Raw genomic sequence first — 17,962 nt, 5'->3', positions numbered from 1 at the left:
TGTGTTTAAATTTTATTTCATAACAGGGATTCACTGATTCACTTTGAATAAACGGAACATTCTTTGGTATAGGTTGGCAAAGAGAAACTAACTGACAAATATTCCTGAAATTACTAGTTGAACATCAATAATATGAGTTTCCACTTCATAGATAAACACAATCTCCATCATTAAATTTATTTAAATAAAAATTGAAATTTGCATTATACATACTGTAGCTCTGGGTGACACAGAGACCCCCTTGCTCTTTCCTGTGTTGCAGGCATCAGCTCCACCTATTGCTGATAGATGACACTCTTCACCTCCATGAAGAAGCAGCAATTCTCCTAAAAGTTCTGGGTTGAAATATTCTAAAGCAATAAGTAAAACAAGAAGACATCTGTCTCATCATGTGAGCAACTTCCCTATCTGTATTTTCTATTCAGCCCTATCTGCAGTGTCTGTCTTTCAAAAGATAAGTGATCACTGCAGGAAAGAACGTGGGTGATTCAAAGGAGAAGGAAGAAAGAAAACAAAATAACAAAAATACGCACAAGACAATATTATCTTCTTATGCTGGTAGGCAAGCCAGAATTCCTGGTAAGGGTCCGGTCTTGTTTCAGGTGCAGGCAAGAATAAGTGGGCAGATTTACTTGAAATTCTGATCTCCTGAGTGGGGGAATGATTCTGTTTTATAACAAGTACCTCTGTACTTGGTTCCACATGCCATTATGGAAATTCACTGGAGCACAGTTTTGGCATCTGTAATAGACAATACCCAGAGGTAGTCTGTGGATGATAATTGACTCTAGATAATTAGAAAGACGACAAAAATGAAATCTCTGCATGAACACAACTTTTGTACATAAACAAATATTAGTATATTTGAGTCTATGAAATGAATTGGTGAATATTGATGAGGCAATGATTTAAACAGTAAGAAAACTGAAATGATGGTTCCTATGGTGAAATGCTGATGGATCCTAAAGACCAAACAGCAGAGCAAGAAAGGCCCAGAATCTGGCTTTACCCCAATCCTAGAAATCAGCTGCCTCTGGTTTCATACTGGTGAAATATTTTCTCAGATTTTCTTTTGGTTTCACTATTTCAGGTGAAAACCTCAAGGTTTGCACTTGATTAAATGGCAGAAAAGCCCATCTGAAATTGCCAAAAATGTCTACATAAAGGTATTGAATGCTGTTTACTAGCCTGGACAGACACCATTGCTGAGTTCTGTGAGCTCTGTGAGCCACTTTTCAGCTCTTCACCCCATTTCATCTCTTGCGTCTCAGTTCCTTCATATGTTAACATGGGAACATGGTGTCCACGCTCTGAGCCTGCTGAGGATGTGACACGCGGAATGCATGAATGCCTTTAGACTGGAACCTAGTGACATACATATCACAAGGCACTACAATATCTGCTGCTTAATCATCACAACACTATGAGCCTGTCAGTCAGATCCAGTCAGCAGAGTGGACGTCTTCCCTGGTTCTTAGAAATACTATTAATTGTGGTATTTGATTTCCAGTTTAATTAACTGGCCACACAACCAAGTCTCAGTGATTCAAAACTGCTGACATACTTTGAATTTTCACATACTGTTTAATCTGTTTTGGGACACTGTAACACACACTTTGAAAATAACGTGTATTCTGGATCTTTAGGCATGACACTATATATGTGCTTATTAGGAGAAGTTAGTCATTACACTGTTCACGTCTTTATATATCTGATTTTTCTCATATTTTATATACTGATTGAATTGTATTTATGTTTCCAGTTACAATTTTGGATATTTAAAAAATTCTCTGTTGTGTTACCTCATTTTGTGTAATATATATTTTTAAGAAATCTTGGTAAGCACATAAAATTTGGAATTGTGGGATGTTTCTATTGAATTGAACCATTTACCATGATGCAAAATTGCTCTTAACATTTTGACATATTTCTTGCCTTAAGGCATACCATTACTGACAAGGATTTGGCCATTCATCCACACCAGATGTCTTTTGGCTTGTGCTTTCGTTATTTATATTTTTCCATCTTTTTTACATTTTATACTCAGCACATATACCCCTTCACTTCTGGTATCTTTGACTTCTAGCTTCTGGCTGCTTCCCCTGGTATTTCTTTCAGTGGCCTTTTCTATGAGAACTCCAGCCTAGGATGGAGACCCACCCTATTCAGTGGGGCCACACTTTAACTGAGGTACCCTCATCAGAATTTCCTGTTTACAAAGGGATCACACCCACAGGATTGGATTAAGATTAAGAACATGATTCTGGGGTACATAATTCCATACCATCTCAAGGTTTTTCGTTTGACATTTGCCCCATCTGTTTTTGGCTCTATTTTTTCCTAATGGTTTAATAAAATGTAATTTACATTATCATTTTTCTCCTCTAGTAGCCATTTAGTCAAAAGCAATATAACTCATTTTTAGTTATTACAATAGATATTTCAGTGCTCATCTTCCACTCATTACTATCCGCCTTAACTTAGTATTTTCTCAACTTCTGGAATGCACATATTCAACCTCCCATTGCCTGTCATTCCTGGATAAATCTTGTATGGTTTTCCTTTAAGTTCAAGAACTTCTGGTAAAGAAGCAAAGCAGCAGTGGTGAGGGTAAAACAGTGAAGAGCTGGTGGAGAAGACAAAGAAATGCTCACGAAAAAAGAGAACAATTATGCTCTATCTTCAGAGAAGGAAAAGAAGGGATTTGGATATGGCACAAATGGAAGACAATCTAACAATGGCTAAAGTCCTAAATTTACAGTGCACAGAAGAAGTCATGAGATTTGCTATAATGAAACAGATATCAAATCCAAACAACAGAATGAAAAATGAAACCCAGCAAATTTAAATAAAAAACCCCCAAATATTTCCCATTCTCATTGAGCCCATATTTTCTTGTCACATATTTCAATGATATCTTGGTGTGTGAAGAAAAAGTAATGCATCATGGAAGTTCTATGTTTTAGTAATAGCAAACCTCATATTTGTCCAATATGTAGCTGCATGTACATGATTATATAACCAATTTATTCACGCTTCTTCCCAACTTTATTTACAGAACCTGCATCTCATATCAAAGGAAATAGCCAACCTGATAGGGCTGTCTCAGCCCTTCACAGACGCCAAATCTGTGATAGACCTAACGTTCTTACAAGCTCTGTTTTTACTCATTCACTTGACAGCTCTAAAAGGAATATACTCTTCTTCTTTACCAGATATTTCACATCAGCATCTGTCCTAGTTTGCTAATGCTGCATGCGGGACACTGATTACGTGCTTCAACTTGGCGGGCCTGGGCTGGGGGACCGGATCCACCCCTGGGGAGGGTAGTGGGCACGGGCGACAGCGCCCTCCGCAGCCCCCCGGGCCTGGGAAAGTGAGGCCGGAGGCAGGCCCCATTTCCTCACCCAAAATACACCACTGTTAGGGGAGGCTTGCCGGAGGGAACCGCCTTTTCCCCACCCCCTTATCTTGCCCAGACACTCCCCGTTGCCGGTGCAACTCCCATTACCACCAGTGCGCATACATTGTTGCCAGACACCGTTACCGGAGCAACTCTCGCCCCTTTTCAATCAACCTCCGCGCTCTCTCAGAACCAATCCAAGCCTTTAACCCCTACAGCTACCCCGCCCTCTAAACCGCCCGATATAAGCTTGTACTCTCCCCTAATAAACTCTCTCTCTCTCTTGGTTTTCTTCATCCTAAAAGAAACGTGTCCCGCCTGTTCCTTTCTCGCCACCCTCCATACTTTGCACGCCTCCCGCCGGGGACCTGGCCAAGTCCCCCGCCTCGCCCTCGCCTCCGGGAAAGAGCCCCCGCCGCCGGTACCCTCGGAGCAATCCTGGGAGCCTAGGATTTAGCAACCGGCCGCCACCCTCCCCCAGACGAGTCAACTGCGACCGCAGCTGCACAATGCAAAACACCAGAGATGGATAGGTTTTTATAAAAGGGGGTTTATTTCGCTACACAGTTACAGTCTTAAGGCCACAAAGCGTCCAAGGTAACACATCAACAATCGGGTACCTTCACCAGAGGATGGTCAATGGCATCCAGAAAACCTCTGCTAGCTAGGAAGGCAGCTGGCGTCTGCTCCAAAGCTCCGGCCTCAAAATGGCTTTCTCCCAGGACGTTTCTCTCCAGCAAGCTTGCTCCTCTTCAAAACATCACTCACAGCTGCACTCCGTTCCCTCCCCCCGAGTCAGCTCATTTATATGGCTCCACTGATCAAGGCCCACCCTGAATGGGCGGGGCCACGCCTCCATGGGAACAGCTCATCAGAATCATCACCCACAGCTGGGTGGGGCACATTCCAAGCAAATCCAACCAGCACCAAAACGTCTGCCCCACAAAACCACAAAGATAATGGCATTTGGGGGACACAATACATTCAAACCAGCACAGCATCTATTTCATTATGAATAATTCATTTATTCTTATTCATGTTTAATGACTCCCACTGATTACAAAAATAGTTGTAACACACCTTCTGAAAGCACCTGCATATCCATTCAAAGCTGGGCTTTTGGATCTTACTGGTTTGCAGAAAGTTCTTCCTACAGCCCATGGCACTACCATCTGCCAACTCCTAAAACACGAACGCACATCAGGCCGTTGTCTCCTGGCTCAGCCCTGTGCTTATGACTAAGATGATGTACGCTAGCGTTATTTTTCCCTTCTTTTATTTTTTATTTCTTTTGAAACAATAAATTCTGTTTTTTAACAAAGTGTTCTAGTCCCTCTTCAATTATAAATTTTTTTGGATCTACTTGTTAGACACACTTCCTCATTTCAAATATTCCAGGGTTCATACTTCAAAAAAATTTGAATTCCCTTTCACACTCTAATATATTCCTGGCATTTTGGATCCATATCTGGAAGTAATTATTAATCTTTCTTTCTCCAAATTTATATTTAACATCACCACAACTTCCCACTTATTTTATGCAGTGTCCTTATTCAAGCCTTCTGTTTTCCAATCCACTTTCTTGTATATATATATATACATACATACATATATATATAAATTAAAGTCTGCTTTATGCCATTGTTGGTTTATATATTATACAATCTTAATTTGATTTCCTGATATTATTCTCCTTCCCTTCCTATCTTGCCTACCCTACTTCTATTAGAATAATTTTATTAAAATGAATAAATAAAAAAAAAAACATTTCAAAACACATAAAGCAAAGTGATAGAACTGCTAGGAGAAATATGTATATGAAAAATTAGAGACAGATTGTGATACTCCTTTCTTTCGATACCTGAGGTCAAAGAGAATATTCTGTACATTTTCTGTATTTTGAATTCATGCAGTCTTCCTTATAGCCTGAAATATGGTATAATTTAGTAAATTAACAATATCAGTTTGTGAAGAAAATTTATTTTGCACATTTAGGTTTTAGTGTCCTATGAATGTAAGTTTGGGCAAGTTGGTAAATTACATGCTCAAAACGTACATAATCCTCAATTTTTGCTTTGTTCTTTCAGTTGTAGTGAGCTATATTTTAGACTGTTTAATTTTGACATAATTTTTCAATTTCTTCTTTTTTAATGTTTGTTTTATGTATTGCCATGCTATATAACTATGTGTATACAATGTTATACCACCTCATTTGAATACGTATTTCAAAATCATGTATCTAAATTCTAAAGGAAATGAAGGTATTTGCTTTAAGACACTGGTCTCCAAATTGGATTGCACATTACATTATTTTTTACACCTTACCAGCTACACAACACTTTTCTTTTTTTTGGTTTCTGATCATGTGTTTTTTTAATTAGAGAAGTAGGTTTATAGAAAAACCATGCAGAAAATAGAGTTCTCATATACCCACCCCCTATTATTAACACCTCAACCTGTGTTACAATTGATGAAAAAATATTATCATAATTGCACTATTAACTGTACTCCATAGTATACAACAGGGTTGTCTGTGCTGTACAGACCAATGCTGTTTTTTTTTTAATTTTTATTCTAGCAACATATATACAGCCTAAAATGTCCATTTTAACAACAATATATTTCTGCAATTACTAACGTAGATAATGTGTAAATACCCATTCAGATATGATACTACACACTGTATATGACTTTAATGCAAAGTTACATAATAAAAAATTGCACAGACAAGATCACAGATTGAAAAGAAATATAATCCACCAGCTAACAATATAACAGTGCCCTGTGATAATATATAGCTTACAATCATCAGAAGGAGTGCCAAGTTAAATGAGTCACAATTGTGACCCCAATTTACAAAACTGAAAACTGTAATATTTTAATGGTTTTCTATTTAAAATAAATACATTCTTTGGCAAACTATATGTCATCCACTAGAGAATTCGGCTCCTAACTCAAGGATTACTCCATGGATTGTAGGCCATAATATATGAGACACATATAAAAGCACTCAACATAAATACCTACTTTCATCATTTAATTTTCTTCACAAATTGATTGGTGGATTTTGAAATGTGATAAGGTGGAAATGGGAAATATTTACCTCACTTTTTCTTTTGGTATGGAGAACTTACAACCTGCCAACAGTTTTAATCTTGAATTCTCTAAACATACCTGTAATTTACAAATTTGTAAATATGTTTTCCTTTGAGTAAAAGTAATTCTTATTTAAAATTTATCCTTCCACATTAGGAAATATATGGAGATGTATCTTTGATCTCAACTACCAAACACACCTTCCTCAGAGGCTCACATTTTATTCAGAACAAAATCTTTAATGTTATTTTATGAACAGCTTTCAGATTTTGTTATATAATTTTTAGAAATATTTTAATTATATGCTGAATGAATGATACTTTGTCTCTGCTAAGTGCACACAAAGATCTAAGAAAGATAATGTATAATTTATATTTTCTAGGACCCTCCAATTTTCAGTGAGAATGAATGGAAACAGCAGCACTAGGTAAAAGATACAAGTCTTTTGCAGTGATGGATCAGGTATTAGAGAATGTACATTTTTGAAGGAGAAATCTCAAAATAAATGTGTTTAGGTTGTTACTAGGCTGACAAATAATATAATCACTGTCCCTGAAAATTCAAACCATGCCACTTAAAGTCAGAAATAGGCAAAAATTTAACTTTGATGAATTTTCAACTCACCTCACTTAAGTGGGAATGTCTTGAAATAATTATCCTATAATTTTCTTGAATAAAGCTTTCTGCTCATAACTCTTCTTATAGCTTCCTTTATCTGCTTGTTTCTAAGACTATAGATTATAGGATTCAGGAAAGGAGGGACGATAGAATAGAACACAGAGGTGATCATGTCCTGAATTGTGCGTGAGGTGGAGGTTGGCTTCACATACACAGCAGAAGACGAGATGACAAAGACGGTCACCACGAGGATGTGAGGGACACAGGTGGAAAAGGCCTTCCCTCGTTCTCCTCTGGTTGGAAGCTTGAGCACAGTAGAAAATATGCAAATGTAAGACATGGTGATGAAAGCAAAGCAGCCACCACCAACCAGCACTGCAGAGGCAAGAATTAAAATTTCATTGCTGAAGGTGTCAGAGCAGGAGAGCTTCAGCAGAGAGGGGACATCACAGAAGAACTGATGGACCACGCTGGACTGACAGAAGGACAACTGGAATGTGTTTCCAGTGTGGAGTCCTGCATAGACCACACCACTGAGTGCTGAGGCCAGAGTCATCTGGACACAGACCCGATGTTTCATGATCACAGGGTAGTGGAGGGGCTGGCAGATGGCCACATAGCGGTCGAGAGCCATGATGGTCAGTAACAGCAACTCGGTATAAGCAAACAAAAACACAAAGAAGACCTGAGCTGCACAGCCAGCCATGGAGATCACCCTGTTGTCAAGCAGGAAGACGACACATGCCTTGGGTACAGTGACAGAAATGTAGCACATGTCCAGGACAGACAGATTCCTAAGGAAGAAATACATGGGGGTGTGAAGACTCTGGTTGAGGGAGGTTATGGTAACAATAAGAAAGTTCCCCATCAGGGTTGCCAAGTACATGATTGTGAATAGCATGGCGTGTAAGACTCTGAGCTCCCACACATCAGAAAATCTTGTAAGCAGGAATTCAGTCACTGTGGTAGAGTTGGGCATTTTTAGGTAATTTGCAATGGATGTGGAGAACCAAAGGCAAATAATTCCTGAAAAACATGGAAAATAAGGGAAAAGAAATTAGCCTATGCACATTTATTGACTTATGATTATTCAATTTCGTGCTGTGTATCAGTTGGTATTAGACTGTAACATAATATTGATTCATCCTTCTTTAGTTTCCCGGCCTCATTCTTTATTTTCAGAGAGGATGTTAGCAGTTAAATGCAATCTTTAAGAATTTTTGCCATAGATTATATACTTTGGATGATTGTATGGTATGTGAATATATCTCAAACAGCTCTTTATTCCTTTTTCTCAATATTTGCCTGAAATTTAACAATCTGGCTTCTTGCCAGCATCTAAGGCTCTGCTTCCAATATCATCTTCATCAGAATTACAAGTACCTTCTCCCCACCCCCCCACTTTTACGTTTTTGAGCATCTGTCAACACTGAAGTAGGCTACAAGGTTTTCCTTCCCTGGGACCATATCTCTGTTCCCCAAGACTATCACAGTAACTCATTCCATTAAAAATACATGTGGATGCAAGATATCATTTCTCAGTGGTCAGTTCCAAATTACATTCTTAGCACATTTCATCATCCTTAGGTTGGGATTCTACTCTGTCACCTTCTCCTCCCTGTCTTCCTTCAGTTTCCTCTTATTTGTTCTGCTCTCACTTAATTTACCGTTTCTTGCCCTGTCTTCCATTCTTTTGAAACTTTGCTCTTGTTTCCCTCTGATGCATTTTACTGAATGCCATCAGTGTCTGACAAATCTAGCAAGTCAACAAGATCTAACTCATTTTTATTATAAAATATAACACTGCCTTTAATGACCTCAGATCTAATGAATAATTTTCTGACACCCAATAGTGCTCCATTTACAACATTTTTTAGAAAAGATGTCATACAATTTAAAATTGGTAGAACTTTGTTACATAACTTAGAATTTCCCATTTGTTATAAAACTTTTAAGACCATTTTAGAAGCAAATCATGGAATAACTGAAAATCCCCAAAAAAAGTTCTCCAAGAAATAACTCCAATAATGCCTTCCTCATTAATTTAAGATTTGTAAAATGTTTCAATTTGAAGATGTCTAGAAATAATAAAACAATTCTTAAACCATAATCTTTGGGGGCACTTACTGGCAGAGATGAAATTTTGTTTGACTTTTTGTTTCCATTTGTAATCTGAATTTCTAACTGTAAATATTTCTTCCTATTATTATATATTTTAATATTTTAGGGACAAAAGTTTACCAAAAAATGAAGACCTTACTGACAATGTGATGACTATATTGATTGATTGATGTATTCATTAATTTCACGACAATTAATCTTCATGGCTCTAGAAAATAGGAACAATGACTTTAATATCTTACCTTGAACTTATGATAAGTACATATTATTTGTAAGAGTCCGTATTTATTATTGAATAGCATTATCATGTGACAAAGATGAAGTATGTTTAACTTTCTGTTCTGTGTAAAAAATGGTATGTTTTCCCATAAACTTGAACATATTTCAGAATTTCAATAAGCTGTGACATAAAGAGATTGTGTTCTGTGCATTTGCAAAATATATGGATTGTTGATGAATGATAAATTAACAGATGTTGTACTCACACCTAATTCCTTCATAACCCTCCCTTTCATAATTGTTAATGTAAGTAGTAAATAATTAGTTTGTGTTCTGCACCCCCCATCAGAAAGAATTGCAGGGTCCTATCCTAAACATTTATTAAACCATAATAAATAACACATATTGTCCTGGCATGCATAGACTATTTTACTTTATAATTTGAAGCTATTGGATGCACTTGTCAAATAAAGTCCTTATCCATGTACCGTAGAATTCTCACTGATAACGGAACACTTGTTATATCTCCACATGTTAGGTTCTTCTTCCCTATCTCCCTTTTCTATCATGACCAATGTAGTTACCTGTAACACAGAGAACCTCTGCAAAATGCCAGCAGGCAGGGACAGTGCCACTTGCAGACTGACCTCCTGTGTCAAGATTCTTTCGCCCCTCTTTAGTGGTCTTTATTTCAGGACCCTCAAAAATGGTTCAATATGTAGCTTTTATTTTTCTTGCTCTTTTATACCCACTCGTTTCTGACAAGTTATTGATAGCATTGTATAGTCATCTTGGTTAAAAATGGCTAGCTCAATGTATGTAACTAGCTTTATCCTAAGCTAAGCCTTTTCATTCAGTTGGTTGAGATCTTAAAAATAATTGCTTAATAAAAGTCTAGCCATATAACTTCTACCATGTTGTAGAAATGCAATGGACTATCACCGTGCTTTAGTTTCCCAGCTGTTAAAACAAATACCACACAGTGAGTTGTCATAAAGAATGGGAACTTACTGGCTCACAGTTTTGAGGCTAGGGGAAGTCCAAAATTGGAGTGTTGGTTTTTTCTAGAAGACTGGCATTCTGGGTCTGGCTGTAGGCACTCCTTCTTTGGGTTTTCTATCACATGTCAATGCACATGCAGCCTCTCCTGGCTTCTCTCTCCATCTGACATTCACTCTGCTACTCAAGGACTCTAATAATCTGGAATGAAGTCTCCACCTGATTCAGTGGTGCCACACCTGAACTGAAGAAATTATTTACAATAAGTGCACATCCACCAGAATGTTGAGCAAGCCCAGGAACAGATCCAAACTGTTGTATACAATTCAATCCATCACAAACAGTTTGAACACAGAGTGAATACTATTTTATTATGTCACATTCAACAAAACATTTTAGGTTTCTACCTTGAATTTCCACGTGACGATGTATCAGAGTGAAAAGTCACAGCCATCAGGGAAAGACATGCTTTGCATCACAGCCTTGCCATTTACTTGCTTTGTAGCACTGGGGAAACTCTCAAACTTCTTTATAAATTTCCTTATGTATAAAATATACAGTAATACCTAAATTATTAATTTAACATTTGTAAAACATTTCAAAGGGGAGATGCTCAGAATGATAGCTATGTTGAAAAATGTATAATAACTACAAATCACTGTCAATATGATTAAGCAAATATCTCTTCAGCATTTACATTAATTCCACCTTAAGTCTACAGAGTGCTGTTGTTTTTACCAAGCAAATGAAAGAGGAAAACGCAAATCCAATGCTTTGCATTTACTATTACTTTTTTTTCCAAGTAATATGACAATATAAAATCAGTATAAAAAGTATTGAAAAATTTTTGAGAAGTTGAAAGTATTTCCTAATCTGCAGTTGCCAAGAGTTTTCCCTGCTTTAAATTTTCCTGGTGTGGCCAGAACATTGCATTGGTGCTCTCATCCCTTAAAGTGTACTTGCAAATTACGCATTGCCTTTTCTGCAAGACCTGAAAGATGCATTCTTCAGCTTGAAGCTCTGCATTATCATATTTCTTCATTAATTTATTCATTCACACATCTGTCTAATCATAATTTATTTATAATTAACTCAAGCTTTCAAAGTATTTTTGAGTGTGTTGTAAGCAGAACTAGTGTAGAAACTGTGGGAAGAATAATTTAAAAATTCTTACATTCTCTTTCATGTTACAAAGTCCTAGAATTACACCTGAAATATAAGGTATTGTGTTTAAATTCTATTTTATAACAGAGATTCACTGATTCACTTTGAATAAATGGAACATTCTTTGGTATAAGTTGGCAAAGAGAAACTAACAGGCAAATATTCCTGAAATTATTAATTAAACACGAATAATATGCATTTCCACTTTGTAGATAAACACAACCTCCGTCATTGAATTTATTTTTAAAAAATGAAATTATCATTATGCATACGGTAGCTCTGAATGCCATAGGTCTCCTGCCCCTGTCTGCATTGCAGACATCAGCTCCACTTATTGTTGTTACATGACACTCTTCACCTCCATGAAGAAGTGCCAATTCTCCTAAAAGTTCTGGCATGAAATATTCTAATGCAATAAGTAAAAAAAAGAAGACATCTGTCTCATTATGTGAGCACCTTCCCTATCTATATTTCCTATTCACTGCTATTTGCAGTGTTTCTCTTTCAAAAAATAAGTGATCACTGTGGATGATTCAAAGGAGAAGGTAAAAAGAAAACAAATAACAAAAATACGCACAAGCTAATATTGTCTTCTTATGCTGGTAGGCAAGCCAGAATTTCTGGTAAGGGTCCAGTCTTGTTTCAGGTGCAGGCAAGAACAAGTGGGCAGATTTACTTGAAATTCTGATATTATGAGTGGGGGAATGATTCTGTTTTATAACAAGTACCTCTGTACTTGGTTCCACATGCCATTATGGAAGTTCACTGGAGCACAGTTTTGGCATCTGTAATAGACAATACCCAGAGGTAATCTGTGGATGATAATCGACTCTAGATAATGAGAGAAAAGGACAAAAATGAAATCTCTGCATGAACACAACTCTTGTATATCAACAAATATTAGTATATTTCAGTCTATGAAATGAATTGGTGAATATTGATGAGACAATAATTTAAACAGTAAGAAAACTGAAATTCTCCTAATATTATGATGATTCCTATGGTGAAATGCTGATGGATCCTAAAGACCAAACAGCAGAGCAAGAAAGGCCCGGAATCTGGCTTCACCCCAACCCCAGAAATCAGGTGCCTCTGGTTTCATATTGGTGAAATATTTTCTCAGATTTTCTTCTGGTTTCACTAGTTCAGGTGAAAACCTCAAGGTTTGCACTTGATTAAATGGCAAAACAGCCCATCTGAAATTGCCCAAAATTTCAACATAAAGGTATTGAATGCTATTTATTAGCCTGGACAAAGACCATCGCAGAGTTCTGTGAGCTCTGTGAGCCACTTTTCAGCTCTTCACCCCACTTCATCTCTTGTGTCTCAGTTCCTTCGTATGTTAACATGTGAACGTGGTGTCCACCCTCGTGAGCCTGCTGAGGATGTGACACACAGAATGCAGGAATGCGTGTAGCCTGGAACCTAGTGAAATACATATCACAAGGCACTAAATTATCTGCTGTTTAGTCATCACCACACTATGAGCCTGTCAGTCAGATCCAGTCAGCAGAGTGGATGTCTTCCCTGGTTCTTAGAAATACTATTAATTTTTGTATTTGATTTCCAGTTTAATTAACGGGGCTGACAACTGAGTCACAGTGATTCAAAACTGCTGGCATGTGTTGAATTTTCACACAATATATGATCTATTTTGGTACATAGTGACACAAACTTGAAAATAATGTGTATTCTGGATCCTTAGGCATGACTCTGTATATGTGCTAATTGGGACAAGTTAGTCAATTGCACTGCTGAAGTCTTTATATGTCTGATTTTTACTCATATTTTATATAGTGATTGAATTGTATTTATGTCTCCAACTATATTTTTGGATGTTTAAAAAATTCTCTGTTGTGCCATGTCATTTTGTACAGTATCTATTTATAGGAAGTCTTGGTAAGCACATAAAATTTAGAATTGTGGGGTGTTTCTATTGAATTGAACCATTTATCACGATGCAAAATTGCTCTTAACATTTTGAAATATTTCTTGCCTTAAGGCATACCGTTACTGACAAGGATTTGGCGATTCATTCCCACCACATGTCTTTTGGCTTGTGCTTTCATTATTTCTTTTTTCCATCATTTTTTACAGTTTATATTCAGCACATATGCTCCTTCACTTCTGGTCCCATTGACTTCTAGCTTCTGGCTGCTTCTTCTGGTATTTCTTACAGTGGGCTTCTCTATAAGAACTCCAGCCTAGGATGGAGACCCAGCCTGATTCAGTGGGGCCACACTTTAACTGAGGTAACTTCATCAGAATTTCCTACTTACAAAGGGATCACACCCACAGGATTGGATTAAGATTAAGAGCATGATTTTCTGGGGTACATAATTCCATACCATCTCAAGGTTTTTCATTTGACATTTGCCCCATCTGTTTTTGGCCCTATTTTTTCCTAATGGATTAAGAAAATATATTTTACATTATTATTTTTCTTCTCTAATAGCCATTTAGTCAAAAACCATATATCTCATTTTTTAGTTATTACACTAGATATTTCACTGTTCATCTTCCACTCATTACTATCTGCCTTTACTTAGTATTTCCACAACTTCTAGAATGCACGTATTCAGCCTCCCAGCGCCTGTCATTCCTGGATGCATCCAGTGATTTGATCTGGTATGGTTTTCCTTGAACTTCAGGAACTTCTGTTAAGGAAGCAAGGTGGCAGTGGTGAGGGTGGACAGCCACAGGCTGCAGAGCTGTGGCTATAGCAGTAGCGGCATTACAGAGTTTCTGCCACATCTGTACAAAAGACAATTGTACGTGTGTGACAAATCAGCTCTGCTTTGTCTCCGTCACAGAGACCACAGACAAATTACACACAATGGCACGTATACAGCCTAAATTGACCTTATTCCTTGAAGCAGGCCATTTGTGTGTGCACCCTCTTCAAAACCTGGGTCTGTTACTACAGCCTATTGCTTTGGTCATGGCCATTCCAATAAAACAGAGTTCCCAGCTGCTGTAGAGCCGCCATCTGGCCTTGATCCCTTTGACCTGGTGGCTGTCATTGCAGACCAGTCTGCTTCATCTGCTTCTCACATGTTGATGGTCTAGATCTGCCATAACCACATTGACTTTTACCATCCAGTGCCAAATGAAGAGGACCCTTCATTAGATCGCCCTTTCATTTCAGAGGGATTACACTAAAAGATTTAATTTTTGATATGATGACATTGGCTTCTGGATCAGGTTTACCTTTGCTCATTCAGAAAATAATTGCAAGAACGATTTGTTACACAGAAGCATTGGCAAATGTCGATTTGGAGAAGTTTGGTTGGGAAAGTGGGGGAGAGAAGCTGCTGTTAAAATAGTGTCCTCTAGAGAAGAATGTTCATGATTCTGTGAAACAGAAGTTTATCAAACTGTAATGTTACATCATGAAAACAACCTTGGATTCATAGCAGCAGACGATAAAGACAATGGTACATGGAATCAGCTCTGGTTGGTGACAGATTATCATGAGCATGGATCTCTTTTTGATTACTTGAACAGCTATAGAATTATTGTAGATGGAATGATAAAACTCACTCTTCACATAGAGATTCTCAGTTCCTAAGGAAAACCAGCCATTGCTCAGAGAGATTTTAAAATCAAAGACTGTCTTGGTATAGAAGAATGGAACTTGCTGTATTGCAGACTTAGGACTGGCAGTAAGACATGATTCAGTCTCAGATATCATTGATACTTCTCTAAACTACAGAGTGGGAACAAAATGTTCATGACTCCTGAAGTTCTGATGATTCCATAAATTGGAACACTTTGAATCCTTCAAGCATGCTGACATCTATGTGATGGACTTAGTATTCTGGGGAGTAGCTCAATGATATTCCATTGGTGAAATTCACAAAGGCTACCGGTGGCTTTACTATGATCTTGTACCTTCTGATCCATCAGTTGAAGACATGAGAAAAGCTGTTTACGAACAGAAGTTAAGGCCAGACACATGGCAAAGGTCTGAAACCTTGAGAGTAGTGGCTGAGACTACGAGAGAATGTTGATATGCCAATGAAGCAGCTAGGCTCACAGCTTTGTGGATTAAGAAAACATTATCACAGCTCAGCCAACAGGAAGGCATCAAAATGTAATTCTGTGGCTTTGCCTGAACTCAGTGTTTTCTTCAGATATGCTCCTGGGTCTTCATTTAGGGGGTCAATTGTTCCACCTAGTTGAGAGAGAACAGGAGGATTTTGCTTCCTTTTGCAACAGTGTAATAAGGTCAATTACAATCTTCTCAGGATTTTTTTTTTTTTTTTTTTTTGGATGCAGGAAACATCCGTGTGGATAGTTTCTGTACACTAAAAACACTTGTTTCCCAGGACACTTCCGAAATGTTGCATAGTAGACCTCTACTTTATATTAGCACGAAACTTTTTTTTAAAAGATGATCACTATTCTCAACTTTAGGTAACTCTGCTGTGCTGGAGCTTATCTTTCTCGGTAAAGGAGCTGGATTGCTGGGTTTTATGAAATACTTCTTGTATTTAAAGAAAGTGAAATATTCCTGGTAAGTACGTTCTCAGAGGATTCTGAACCACTAGTGTTTCCTTGATTCAGACTTTCAATGTACTGTCCTACAATTTTCAGGATCTTAAAACTAACACTCCACTCTTGTTTTGAGCCTAAAAATGATGTCATACAGCAGTAAGGAGCATAATTTATGCAACTGCATTTTGTATACTATTATCGTTCTTTCATATCTTCAGAACATTACATGCCTTCAAATGGAATTGTACTAAACCAGTAGGTGCCACTTTGTGTCTTTCTAATGGAAATTGGTAGAACTGCTTAAAGCCTGTGTGTTTAAAAACCTGTAGTATTTGAATTCAAAAAGTTTGTTTATCTGGGAAGCTCTTACTTTTTCTATTTTGTTCTTTGGAAGGTTTTTTGTGGCATGTCATTTGGAATTCCCTCTTTAAAATGACTTTCTCCTACCAAAATTTGCTTAAACCACTAAAGAAAAGAAGTAGCTTTAATTAGTAAGTCATCATGGTCATGTCTGCATATTCTCACATCGAGCTTTTGCATTTTAACTCTATTGTCTAAGTATACTTTAAATAAAATCAAGTGGCACTCTGTAGATGTTTAAAGTACTTTAATAATTTAAAATTTGTGGATACAGGCTAAATGTTCTTAAAAGGAAAGTTTGTCTCATTGCTTGTTGCAAAATTGTGTGGCTATCTATAAGCTATATTTTTCTTTATCTGATCAGAGTCAGCATTTTTAAGACATGAATTACATTTAAAATTAGAATATGGTGAAATTTAAATAATAGCCCTTTTTCTAGGAAGGTGAAAATAGCTAATAATTTGAATAGATAACAGGTGTGCAAGGAGAGAGTCCCATTTGTTATGTAGAAGTAAATGTTCAGTGGATTCTCTCTGTCTTTGCCACTAAGGTTAGAGTTGCTGTGGTTTTCAGGTCTCACTACACTTTGAGGAACGCAGCTTTAAATTCAGTCTTTCCTTCTTATGTTTGCAGATACTGGAACTGTTTAATTTTCATGGTTATTTCATGGATTCAGTTGAGAGAGATGGTAGCTAAAGAATATTCTGAGTATAGGTTCTCCATTTATAGATATTTTCAAGCAAATTATTTAAAGTAAACTTTTCATGGTCTTCTCTCATTATGTTGGTTTTTGCTTCTTATGATAATTGATAATTGGTTTTTACTTCTTTTTACTTTTTGCTTTCTCCAATGCTATAAATTCTTTGCAGGATTTTTACAGTTTTCAAAGTCCTTTTTATCATCATGGACTTGTTCTGGGGAAAAAGAACTTCATAGCTGTGAGGCAAGACTTTACCTTTTTTAATGCTATCTATTACCTGATAAAAGGGTCAGAATAACTTTCCAGTATTTTGGTCAGTAAGAGATAGCTGCCATTTACACTGAATTGCATTCTGATAATGTCTTATTTCTTATACATAGAATATATTTGAAAGACTGTTTGCTCTTAAATCCAAAGTAATCTTAGAATGAATGAGATATTACATAGGAATTTACTGTCAATTTTGTGTGATTAAAAACATCATGGGGAAAACATGCTTAGATATTAATATTTTGCTACAAATTTGATTTCTTTTCTGTAGTTACCATGATTTCATTGAAGCAAATAAATGAATTTGAGAGGTTCCTGTTTATAGTTGTGTTGGCTTATAATCTCTAGGTCTGTGATCAGGTGTGCACATGTGTGTGTATTTTTGTTTTTTGTTTTGTTTTGTTTTGTTTTCCATTTTTAAGTGCCTACCAGATATGCTTTATGAAACACAGGGTACCAGTGCATTTTATCACTACCACTATTTTTATGTCATTTCAAGAGCATACTAAAAA

At 37.0% G+C, this 17,962-nt stretch overlaps 1 protein-coding gene and 1 pseudogene across 1 annotated transcript; one reads left to right on the top strand and one right to left on the bottom strand.

The window, feature by feature from the left end:
• Window positions 1-7,157: 7,157 nt before the first annotated feature.
• LOC119519798 (olfactory receptor 14C36-like) lies at window positions 7,158-8,108 on the bottom strand. The gene has a single exon (XM_037817525.1). The coding sequence runs from the start codon at window positions 8,094-8,096 to the stop codon at window positions 7,158-7,160; it is 939 nt and encodes a 312-aa protein (XP_037673453.1). The 5' UTR covers window positions 8,097-8,108.
• A 4,266-nt stretch (window positions 8,109-12,374) lies between these two features.
• LOC119519797 lies at window positions 12,375-15,357 on the top strand (annotated as a pseudogene).
• The last annotated feature ends 2,605 nt before the right edge of the window (window positions 15,358-17,962 follow it).

This window comes from Choloepus didactylus, chromosome 24 (assembly GCF_015220235.1).
Source record: "Choloepus didactylus isolate mChoDid1 chromosome 24, mChoDid1.pri, whole genome shotgun sequence".
Lineage (NCBI taxonomy): Eukaryota > Metazoa > Chordata > Mammalia > Pilosa > Megalonychidae > Choloepus > Choloepus didactylus.
This window is presented reverse-complemented; position numbering and strand designations above follow the sequence as displayed.